General features: G+C 41.2%; 1 protein-coding gene across 1 annotated transcript in view; it reads left to right on the forward strand.

Annotated features, from left to right (window-relative positions):
- FGF9 (fibroblast growth factor 9) overlaps positions 1-6,839 on the forward strand; it is a 29,302-nt gene extending 22,463 nt beyond the window's left edge. Inside the window, exon 3 of the mRNA XM_037376533.1 lies at positions 3,903-6,839. Within this exon, the coding sequence (XP_037232430.1) occupies positions 3,903-4,148 (246 nt within the window). The 3' untranslated portion in view covers positions 4,149-6,839. The remainder of the gene's footprint in view (positions 1-3,902) is intronic.
- Positions 6,840-12,771: the final 5,932 nt, after the last annotated feature.

Consider the following 12,771-nt stretch of genomic DNA (forward strand, 5'->3'; position numbering starts at 1 on the left):
TTTGAATGCTCCAAGTTAAATAACAGGTGAATAAACCCAACAGGTTAAGCATGGAAATGTAGTAAAATGGGAATCACTATGTAGTGGAATACTCTATGGACAGTCCTCATAGAAAATATGTTGTATGTGTTGTAACATTTGATTTATGTAATTTTGAGGTCACATCATTTGGCACCTGATGATTTGATCAAAGCATGCAGCCTCCCTTTTTGCAGGAATGCAAGTTACTTTCCATCGCTGTTCCAGTTGGGTATGTTTGGTATTTGTGTCAGCCTTCGACAAAGATGTCTAGTCACATTAAGTATGGTGCAAGGAAATATTGGTACTGGAAAAATGATAGAGAGGTCAGTTGCTAGAATAAAAATATGCAAAATTTGCTGTATTCTAGGGCTGAATCTTGCTTGTGCATACAGGGACTTTCTAAAGGTCATAGCCAGAAGGGGAAATGCAGGACACTTGGGATGTCTTTCCCATACTGGGAGAGCTGGCTTTCATCAAGACTTTCTCATCCTAAGCTGATGAGGCGAGAAGGTGCTTGTTGGCAGGATGGACCAGCCTCACCCCTGTATTATGCTCATTTCTGGCTTGAGTAAAGGTCTGTGTGCTCAAAACATGACTGTAAGCTAGTTTAAGTAGTGCTGTGGTAGTACTTGGTTTAGTGGTGGACTTGGCAGTGCTGGGTTAACAGTTGGACTCAATGATCTTAAAGCTCTTTTCCAACTTAAATGATTCTATGATTCTACTTCTGTCTGTTGTGGTACTAGATGAGCCTTTATTGTAAGGTTCTCCCAGGGCATGGGAAGAAGGATACGCTGGCATTTTGATCCCCACATTATTTACAGGGCAGGCCTGGTCCAAAGTCACCAGCACTGATTTACTCCAGCGGTCTCTGACTACAACCAGAATTTCTAGGTGTCTTGTTAGTGTCCCTACATATCTCAACCTGTGTCCTGATTGCTTGGTCAAGTTAATGTTGAAGTATTTACTTACTGTCTATACATGAATTTCTGAGAATTTTGATGAAGGACAAAAGAGATGTAGTGGTGTCGTAAGAGGATAAAAATTAAAACCAGGATAAGCTGGTAAAACAGAGATTGAACTTGTAAGTTTGAAATCCATTGAACTCATCCAGAGCGCAGTACCGTGCAAACCCCTTTATTCAAGGTCTGCTAGTTAAGTGTACCACAGCACTGTCATGATCCATCAAACCTGCCAGATAAAGAGAGGCTATTTTAAAATTTCTGCTTCGGGGCATGGGGAAGTTCTGTTCTTGCAAAGATAGAAATTTATGATGATGCTAAAAAAAATGCAGATGAAGTAAATAATTAATGAATTCAAGACAGGACTGAAATATCTTCCTAAAATTATGCTATTTTTAGCAGAGAGTGCTTCTGCAGTGCTTGCCATGTGATCCCATTGCCTTCTGAGAGCAGGAAAACAATTTAAAGTAGTTTCTCTTTCCCCATGGACCTATAGGCCAAGCATATAATACCCTTAGCATCTGTTTTTGCCTTAAAGCAAACAAAGTGATTTTAGACCTCATGCAAAATAAAACATTAATGAAAGCTGTATTTAAAGACAATTTTTATAGCAGCTGAATAGTTTTTATAATAGTTTGTATGCTGAGGCTGTACAAGGGGGCTACTGCAATGTGTGTAACTTTAAGTTGCTGTTGATGTCCAGTAATAAAAATTGCTCCAGTTTCCAGCTGTCCAAGGACAGAGGCAATTATCAATAGGAGGCTGCAGGATATGCCCCGTAGATAAGGATTTAACGTAAACAGAGTTGTTCTGCTTTTCCCTATAACCAGCACGGAGTGTTGCTGTGCTTGAGCTACTTCACGCATTAAAAATGTTGTAGTTAGAAATGCCTCTAAAATAAATTGTTACATACAACCAGCCTGCACACATGCTCATCCACAAGTGCTCATGCTTCTGCACGTGCTGCTTGGTGGGACCTGCAGGGAGGGACGTCTCCTGGTCCAGCTGCAGGACAGGGAGTGAGGGATGGGACTGCTGTCTTCTTCTCCACCATAGGCTTCTCCTTGACCATGCAAGCCTCAGCCACCTGGGCCCATGCAGGGACATGGCCACTGCTGTAGTGAATACTCAAGTGTTTAATATCCCAAACCTGGTCCTGTTGGGGATTTCCCTTTCCCCAAGGGGTGATGAGGTTCCCAATGCCCATCAAAGGGGAAGTCAGGACCTGCTTAGTTGCTGCCTTCCTTGCCTACTGGAGTTGCCACAGGTTGAATTTAGAGGAAACCTCCAAATCCCAAACTTTTAGGCACTGAGGAGGACCCTGTTTTTGCAGTCCCGTACCCAGTTTGCAGGGGTGCAGAGGGGTGCTGACTTGCTCTCACCACTTGTGCAGGTGTTGCTCTCCCCAGGTAGGTTCCTGAGTGGCTCCTGTAAGTTGCATAGGGCTCCCTGGAACTGGCTAGGATGCTGGTCCCAACCCTGGCGCACTGCAGAGCTCTATCCTGGGAGCAGCATGCTTGCCAGACAAAGCAGAAGTGAAACACCTGGGCTGAAGCACATCGCTTTGGGAGAGGGTTGTGAGCTGAGTCCTGAGAAGCAGAGGTGGCCCCAAAGGCATCTGCAGCCCCAGGGCAAGCTACAGGCTTTGGTGATGTTGGATTTTGGGATGCTCCATGGATGGTGGCTTCTTGAGAGCATCGGAGCTTGAGCTGTGGCTCCTTAGTTGTTTTTCTGGCACACGTTTACAGCTTAGATGCCCTAAATGCTTTGCTGCATCTGGGCCTTGGTATTCATTTTCCCTTCTCTGTGTATCTATCTAAAAGGACTGTTTTAAGATTTAATGTCTGTAAAACACATGCACAGAGGTCTGTGTTGTGTGGAGCTTTGTAATAATTAGAAATTGATTCACAGCTGGAAGCTGAGTTTGGTCATTGTGACTGCTATTCAAGTGAGAACTCTTCTTATGTAAAAATGCATTAAATTATCATTATTATATTTTTTTCGCCAGCTGAAAAGACTATATCCAGGCTTATTTTTCCCAGCTTTCTGGCCTTAGACCTTACCACCTTTTTTCCAGTCTTCTTGCTCAGTCACTTGTGTGAGTCCTTCCTAAGATGAATCTGGTTATCAGGTGGCTGCTTTTTAAGCAAACCCCATCTATTTGGACCAAAAGGATATAAAGGAGTACACACAAACTGAATGAACCAGTGGGTGAACTGGAAGGAGTGGGAGCCTGTAGCAGGGGGGCTCTGATGAATGGTTACTGTCTTCAGTGGGTTCCATCAGTGGGACAGGACATGTGGACAGCACTAGCCTGGAGGAGTTTCCTCACCTAACTTCATCTCAGCACATGGTGATCGTGCTCCTTCTTGAATCTCTCTTGGGTTGTGGTTCTGTGATACAAATTATAAACCAAACCAAGGGTAGTCAATTGTATCTTTTAAAATTAAGGAAACATAGCGAGTTCTCCACGCAATGAAAGGACATAGAGATTTTAAGGCTCCAATTTGTATCACAGCCCTGAAAAGCAGTTCTAGTTTTCTTATTTATTTCTCTTTGTTTGAATGCCTGCACTCACGATTCAAGCAATCAGTTACACAAGTCCAGTAACTTCTTTTGAGCTGCTTGGGAATGGTCAGGAATCAAATTATCTGTTTTCGGTTTTGTTGTTGATGTTTTGATCTGGGCAGTGAAGCTTTCTGAGAATCATTTTTGCTTCACATAATTATCCACCCTTGTGACTGCTTAATGAAATACCCAGCAATACGTCTTCACTTAGCTAAAACTGGGAATATCGAAATGGTTCATTATGAATTGAGCAAGGAGGTACCGATTTCAAGCCGTGAAAACGGTAATTCTTTGAAAAATAGCTTATTTTTGTGGCTATCTATCTCCTTACTGCTTTTTCTTTTCTTTCCATAGGAAAAATTAACCCAGGAGTGTGTATTCAGAGAGCAGTTTGAAGAAAACTGGTATAACACATATTCATCAAATCTATATAAACACGTGGACACTGGAAGACGATACTACGTTGCATTAAATAAAGATGGGACTCCAAGAGAAGGGACTAGGACTAAACGGCATCAAAAATTTACACATTTTTTACCTAGACCAGTGGACCCTGAGAAAGTACCGGAACTATATAAGGATATTTTAAGCCAAAGTTGACAAAGACAATTCCTTCACTTGAGCCCTTAAAAAGTAACCACTATAAAGGTTTCATGCGGTGGGTTCTTATTGATTAGCTGTGTCATTACATCAGCTCCACTGTTGCCAAACTTTGTCGCATGCATAATGTATGATGGAGGCTTGGATGGAACATGCTGATTTTGTTCTGCACTTAAAGGTTTGTCCTCCTGGAGGAGAGCCTATGCCCACTCGCTTGATTTAGTACGAGAGGGAGCGCGAGAGAGTGAGTGAGAGAGAGAGAGAGAGGGAGAGAGGATGAATGGGAGTGAGAGCGTGAGAGAGAGGAGCCAAGGGGAGGTGGAGGAGGAGGAGGAAGGCCTGATGCATGCTGGGGAATAGACACGCTTTTAAATTTTTGATCAGTTGTACTTCGTCATATATCAGCATAGCTGCCATACTTTGATTCATCAGGATTTTTGGCTGGTGGCCTGCTCAAGTGTACGCTGCATTTACAAAGGCATGGAGGGTGCAGTCTTACTTAAACAAGAGACTTTTCAGTTAATCGCTCTCTGGGTCTCACCCCACTGAGTTTAAAGCAAAGACCTCTTAGTAAAAAAATAAAAATAAAAAGTTAAATTTATTTATAGAAATTCCAAAGGCAACATTTTATTTATTTTATATATTTATTTATTATATAGAGTTTATTTTTAATGAAATATGTACAGGCCAGATAGGCATTTTGGAAGCTTTAGGCTCTGTAAGCATTAAAATGGCAAAGGCCACTATGAACCTGTGGTAAATTCATGCAAGTAAATATAAAGGTGCATGGATAAAAAAAAACAAAACAAAAACAAACCAACAATAAAAAGATAATAATAATAAATTCTAGTGACCCTCATGTACTAAAGGCGACAATCTCTTTTGTGCCCGTATTATTGTACAAGTATGCACACACTCATGACACTGAGTCCTCACTCTTCTGACTGCTTGTTTCATAGCTTACCCCCAGAGGATTAAAGAGAAAACTGGGTCTTACCTTTTTTTATGTGTCTGTAATATTTCCTCTCTGATAAAGTGACTTCTTACATCATTGTAAACTTCACAGCTGTGGAAAATATAGGGGTTGGAATATATTCTACTTGTTAAAACCTATTGCAGTTTATACCAAAGCTAAATGATAAATATGCTTTTTTTTCTTTTTTTTTTTTCTAAAGCAGAATGCCAGAAACAACATAAGTAATATCAACAATTGTACTAATTTTAAGATTCCACAATTAGCACATAATGGTTTCAGAGGGCAAGAACCAGGTTAACAGGATCACTCTTGTAAACATGTTTATTTGTGCACTAGACTATCTACTATGAAATTATACAAGTTCCATAGGGGTCATTGTAATATCTTTTATGGAAAATTGCTTTCAGTGTGAACTGTCATGATACATGATATTAGCACCCTTCCTAAAGTAAAACTTGCAAAGTGAAACTAATAAATCTATCAATAACGACAATGAGGGGGACAGTATTAGACTTGGGTTTGTTTTTTTTCCTGAAGTACATTCAAATATTCATGAACCGTAAGTGAGCTGACAGTATGTAATATTTAAAGGATTGTAGCATTTTACGTTAAGCACACAAACATGCTGATTAGCAGTTACTATTTCAGATTTAACCCTTAGGAAGAGGCATTTTTTTCCCCAGCACCCTGAAGGGAAAAAATAAAAAAAACCAAAAGAAAAAATCACATAAGGTCCATATGACAAATGGATTTTGTGGTTGTTGTATCCCTTAGGATTTGAATCCAATGCCATTAAGTTGAGTGTGACTGTTGCCATTGGATCTGTCAGGAGCATGGCTGGTCCTGACACCCTTGGCTGTCCACAGAGGCAGGGAGGCTAAGCACAGATGTACTTTGGAGGAGCTATACCTAAGTCTGTAGCCTATTCGTAATCAAGTAATTTTTGCTCTGAGGTACTCTTGTCCATGTGATATATATTATTTGAAATGTAATTCTGTTCTGGAATAACCTCTGGCTTGGTGTCCTGAATGAATGTGACCTTTCTGTTCTTGAGCAGGTAGCAGGGGCCATGCCTCAACCAGCGATACCAGTGATATTAAATAAGCTGTGGCATTTTATTATAATTGTTTATGAATGAAAAAGATACATAAGTTACATTAATTGATTTGAGAGATACAGTTAGACATGCTTGTCTAGGGACTGTTATTGCCTGGGAATTTACAGCCCTCGACTGCAGCCCACTAGTTTGTTTTTAACCCTTTGGAACTGCTGAGACCTGTGGGCAGTTTGGCTGCTGCAGGACAAGCAGGTGCCGAATCATTTATCTGGGCGATACGAAGCTGTGCCGGACTGCGGGAGAGGAAAGCGAGCTTCTAGGGAGGGCTAGGGTTCATTGCTCAGGGTTAAACAGATCAATCCTACTGCGAGGAAGGGTACAACTCTCAGCTTTTTCAGCAATCTGACATACACCGAGAAATTAATTGCAAAGGTTAAAAATACTACGAGTTGAGGCCACAATAGTAGGCCACGGTTTGAGTCTTAATGTTAAATCGACTTGGATTTTTAGTCATAGGCAAATAATTACTACTAGTTAACACATTTTATTTAATTTATTTTTTTTTATTTGTATTTTTCTAAAGAAAGGATTAAACCCAAGAAATATGTTATGAGTTTATGGCAGTCCATATAAATAAACTGTAACTGATTTACTCGAATAACCCGTAATGGTGTGTAAATACTGACTTTATGTAAATACAGAAACATGAAATTTAACGTAGGCATTATCGCGAGGCTGGATGGTCTGGGAGCGGGCAGTTTGCCGCTCCCTGCAGGGTCACTGGGTCAGATTCAACCTGTTTCGGGTAGCGAACGACAGATTCTGTTCAGTCGCTTCTGTAAAATGAGTTATTTCTGTTGGTTTTCTGGTGGGGGGTGGGCAAACCCACTGTCACCTGGGTGCTGCTTAGCTCCTTTGGCAAGGCGTGAAGGGCTATGGGTGCCCTCCTGCTCCTTACATGACCCTGCTAAAATGGGGCTGGGGAGAGCTGAAATGGCGGGGGGCGGAGGGGCCTTGCAGTGCTGCTTCTCCTGTGCTGCGGGCAAACAGAAGTCTTCATTTTCTAGTGCTAGCCCCATCTGGCACCTTTCCGGAGCACTAAAATTTCCTTGAAGAAAAATCTGAGGGAAAAACAAAAGAAAAATTGGTGTTATTTACTTTATATTCTGTAATGGTGTGTAAATACATACAGAATTCTGTAATTTGTATAAATACATTGCTATAGAATTTTGAAAATTGGTATTATTTGCTTGATGTCCCTTCAGAGCATTTTCTTATAACCATGCACCTATGTAATAATGGGATTGCAAAAAGATGTCCTTTCTTTTTCCTAGAAAGGGATTGAGAAAGTTCCAGGAAGACCAAAACCATCAATATTTTCTATGTCTTTTTGCTAAATTGGAAAAAAGCCGGGGGATATCTTTTTGGCAAGAATTGCATTAGCGTTTCACCCAAAAGAGATATGTCTAGGCAAGCAGCATAGGCAAAAAAATATTGGAGATGAGAGCAATGTTATTATTGTATGGGCTGGTTTTCAGCTGCATCTAGTAATGTGGCAGGCAGTGCTCCCAAACTTAAGTGGGGTGGATGAAACCTAGCAGAGCTGGGCAGTACAGAGAGTGGAAAGAGAAAAATCAGAGGAAAATTGTCTTAAATTGTCACCGATCAGTGCAGAACTTAAACTGCCTACCAACTGGAAGGAAAAAAAGATGTCTTTCATAAATGACTGAGTGCAATATGTGGAGGCTGGAGATGGGACTCTGGTGTAAAACGTCAAGCATTGTTCTTGTCCCCCTGAAGAAGAGAAATGTGTGTTTAATAAACACAAGTAGGAGGGATTTGAGGAGACTGCTTCCAAGGCAGCCTCTTAAGTTTCTTTGGAGACAGAATACGGCAAGAGGTAAGACAAGATGCACCTGCAGCATGTCTTTCAGTCCCTTGCGTCATCTTCTTAGCTTATGCTCTGCTGTGCATACTCTTGTACCAAGTAAAGAAGCGAATGTATGTTCTAGTTCTGTTTCCCATGATTATAGGAGTAGAAATAGATGGGCTGTGAGCCATGCTTAATACCTTTTCATGTGAAGTCCTGTCCCAGCCAGTGAATTCTCGCGAGGTGCCTGTGGGGTACATTAGCCAACATGGAGAGAGGGATATGGCCAGGCACCTGACAACTGCAGTTTGTTTTGCAGAAATGGCAAGGTTCCAAATTCTTTGAAATTTCGATGAAATCTTGGAAACGCAGCCCCTGCTGATGTAGCTGTGTATGTGTAGGCAGCCGTATTTGTAGGTAGGGAATCTGGGAGAAGTAACCAACAACAACGTCCTCAATTTTCTTTTGCACACAGCATATCGTTTGCTGATGTGAGACTAGAAATAAGAACACTTCTGTTTTCCAGAATTTCATGTCTGTTCTTAAAGTGTTAGAGCTCTCCATGGGTTGTTCACAGGTCTGTTCTGTCCTGCCCTGCTGCTATCTTTCACCTTACCATAACACTACAAGGTGGTTTTGCCATCTGGCAAAGAAGTACCAGTAGTATAACCTCATTTTGTCTTGTCAAAAGGCTGGACCAGCCTGCCCGAGAGTTTGTTGCTGAGCAGTTTGGCATGGTGAAGTGAGCAGGACATGGCTAATTAGCAGCTTAAATTTATGATTTATAAAATTTATCCATCAAGGAAGAGAAAGAGAATTAGTGATGACAAACAAAGATGCTATTGTGCAAGGTGTCTTGTCAGTTCAGTTGTCTGGGGTTTGAAGGCAGAAAATGTTTCTTGATGTTTAGGAAATTTGAAATGAGAATAATAATCAAGTTCCACCTGCAAAGGAGTTTATAAAACTCAGGTTTTTTGTCTTTCCCCCCAATGATTATGTAACTTTAGTAGCTTGTGTCCATTTTCTCCTACCTGATGGTATTGGAAAAGACTCTTTTATTTTTCATTCATTATTTCTGAAGTCCAGCTGTCTTTGTATAATTTTTCAGTTATTCTGGTCTGAACCTTGGGGCAGGAAAGTCGCCATGTGATCCTGAGTTCAGACAGAGGATTAGATGCATTACTAACATGCTGTGGTTGTGCTCAGAGTAGCTGGTATAGTCCATAGGATGACCTCATCTTATTGTAGCTATTACACAGGGGTCTACAACATTATTTGTGCCTTAACACATTGTACATTGTTGTTATCACAGGAGACATCTTTTCAAATGATCACCAAGTCCTGCTGGCTTTATTAAACCTGGATCTGTCTCTTGAACACACGCTCACAAATACCCTGTCATTGAGATCAGTGTATAAAGTAAATTTTAGCTCCATATTGCTTAGTGATGCAGAGGAGTTTCACCTCATACAAAAAAAATTAAAAGAAGAAATAATTCCTTTTTTTTTTTAGGTCGAGGGAAGTTATTTTTATGTGCAGTACTCACAAGTAGCAACTACAACATAGTCAAAAGAATTCTGGAATTAGACTGAACTGTCAACATGTTTCTCACATTTCTGTTTTCTTGAGAAATCACAGACCATCAAATTATAGTGATATGCAAAATATGCCCTGTAGATTTTTTTTTCCATGTCCAGAGGGCCTGGATTTATGTATATCTTACTGTTGGAGGCAGTAAGTCTAGGTGAAAAGAGCATTTCTGTAATGTTGTAACTCATTCATTTTATTGACAACTCCCCCCTCCCCCTGCAAAGTGTAGCTTTAGTTAAAATTATTATTTCTACCCTTGTTGAGAGAGTAAATGTAAACACTGAAACACTGTCTTGAAATATTCCCTCACAGCTGTGCTCTTGAATGCATACTTCTTTTATATTTCTTGTGAAATATAGTTTCTATTGCTTTTTAGAAACCTTTCTGCTTGTTATGAATGTCCTACACACATTGGCTTGGTTACAGCCAAATTGTTTACCTCTGCCTTCTTTGGTTAGGGCAATTTTCTCTTTCTGGACCTCTTATTTTATGGCAGGCAAGATAGTAAGTTCTCAGCTAGGACCCTTATTTTTAATTTTCTCTTCTTCCTGCCACAATCAGTCTTTTTTATTCACGGACTGTAGTTTCACAAACCTTCACAAAGAACCTGCATGGTAAGACTGCGTGTCCTGCCTTATCTTCATTCCAGGGAAGCAGAAGACTTGCTGCTAATGATCCTCTGTGCATTCTCACCCTTGAGGCATTTTTTGATTTGACTCCAGATGGAATCGGTGCTCCTGTCTTCCTTTTCAGGATGGTTTGGGTCTTTATCTCTCCTGTGTTCCTAATAGGAACATTAGAAGGTTGTTTCATATACAATATAATTTTATACAGATGTGGCATACCCATTTCCACTTCTCCTTCCACAGTGTTCTGTGTAAGCCCTTTTTTATTATCCATTAGGATCAGTTAGCGTCTGAAGTCCATTGAAGACATCACCTTATTAACTTGAAAACTCTTCATCAGCAGCTTTGTATTACTCCATGTTTGCAAGTCATTTAATCATAATGATTTGACATGTGTGTTAAAGATGCAAAGTTTGGTTGTCCATCGCTTCCGTTGTAAGACCTGAATTGTTCTCTGAAGAACCAAAGTCACGTGCACATTTCCAGTTCCAGTAAGGATATTTTCCTCACTGGCAGCAGTCCACCTCGCTGTCTTTCAGAGGAAAGCATTCCTTTTGACCTCCTCAATGTGCATGGAAACCGCTTCCAAATGGCCTCCTGTATCACCTGCTCTGCTGTATTAGTTCTTTTCCTTTTAATAAAAAAACCCCCTCTTCCAGCCAGGTTGTTGGGGGTTTTTTAGCTGCTTCCTCCTATCAACTTAATCTTCCTAATTCCATTCTGTGGTATTTGGGTGTTGAGGCAGATACTGTCAATGAAACCTGTATTTTATAATTGTGATTGGGTCCAATGTACCCTCATTTTTAATTAAGGCAATCTTTGTCCAGGAAAAAAATTGGAAGAAACAGTGAAGGAAAAGAAAACTACATGTTGTTACCCCTCATCTCAAGTGGGCTTGAAGGAGAGCTAATGCAAGCTTGATCACGCTAAGATTCCTCTTAAGAGATTTCCATACTCTTAACTGTCTTTTGGGGCTTCTGTAATGTCCCATTATTTCCCAAGTGATATTATCTGCATCCTAGCAGATTCTTCAATGTCTGTGAAGTTCATGTACAATGAACTCCTTGAATGCTCTGCTAGGAGGATGTTCTTGCTGCTGTGGTCACTGACAATTCCAATTTCTTGAGACCAGCCTGCTGTTTTCCAAGCCAAATGTCTCCTGCTTGTTTCAGCCTCTGTAACAGCGTGCCTGCCAGGCTGCTGCTTGGTATAGCAAGGAAGATGCTGTCTCTTGGTTTACTGTACATTTCCAGTTCCAGTAAGGATATTTTCCTCACTGGCAGCAGTCCACCTCGCTGTCTTTCAGAGGAAAGCATTCCTTTTGACCTCCTCAATGTGCATGGAAACCGCTTCCAAATGGCCTCCTGTATCACCTGCTCTGCTGTATTAGTTCTTTTCCTTTTAATAAAAAAAACCCTCTTCCAACCAGGTTGTTGTTTCCTCAGGAGTTTCCTCAGGAAGGGACCACCTTCCTAGTTCCAGGACCACGTGAAGGAATTCATACTTGGCTTCAGTAGAATTTGTACCTCTTATCTTTCCCACCTTGGCCCATATTCCATGCACTTAATGTTTCTATTTTTATGGCCTTATTATCTATCTGAAACCTGCACCGCTGGTGTATGCCAGAAGGCTGTTCTGAGCAGACTGGTGTTTTTCTCCTGGGCTGTCTTTGTATTGGTACATGCACACACAGGTACACTGCATCTTCTCCCAAGGGTGGCTAGAAGGATCTTGTAGCCTTCCTTCTCTTAAGACCACAGGCCTGCTTGGTTAGATTAAGGTAGGATACTCCATTCCAGGAGGATCCCTACTCTCCTGCGGCAGCATCATGGAAAACAGGCAAAGTTCTTGTCCCAGTTGTCAGTAGCTCTCTTTGGCAGATAAACTTGGTGGCTGTGATATGTTAAAAAAAAAAATAATCTAGATGAACAACAGGCTTGAGAGTACCTGCAAACCAGTTTATTTCCAGCTCCTCTCTTGCATTACTGAAACAACCAATTAAATATCAGCCAAGATACTCTTGAGCTGAAATATTGAGTTGAAAGCCATGTTACTTGTAGTCATAGTTTCAGTTGTGATAATAGTCAGGTAACTGTTCCAGAGCTCATGAAGCAATGTGCAGCTGAACGCCCATTTCTTTCTTGATGGAAAATGTGATTTGTTCATAGAAATGTAGTCTTGGAGACCATATTCAGCTGTTACATGGGTATGTGGAGCCTCTAATGCACAGTAAAAGTGCTTACTGCCCACCTGCTGCAGATGCCCATTAAACCTTCCCCTCGGCTGCCTGTTGCCCAGCTGCAGGGCTGAACCTCCACTGGGATAAAAAGCATAAATGCTCTCTTGGTCAGGCTGGGACGCTTGTCCGCCTCACAGGTCCCTGTGGAGAGGAGAGGGAGGTGGCAAAGAGAGAAGTGGAGAAGACAAGATGCATCTAAGAAGGGGTACCATGAAGATCCTGTGTTTGCCAGGGGAAGATTAGCACAGGCTGGAAGCAGGGGCAG

Source organism: Falco rusticolus, chromosome 2 (assembly GCF_015220075.1).
Source record: "Falco rusticolus isolate bFalRus1 chromosome 2, bFalRus1.pri, whole genome shotgun sequence".
Classification (NCBI taxonomy): domain Eukaryota; kingdom Metazoa; phylum Chordata; class Aves; order Falconiformes; family Falconidae; genus Falco; species Falco rusticolus.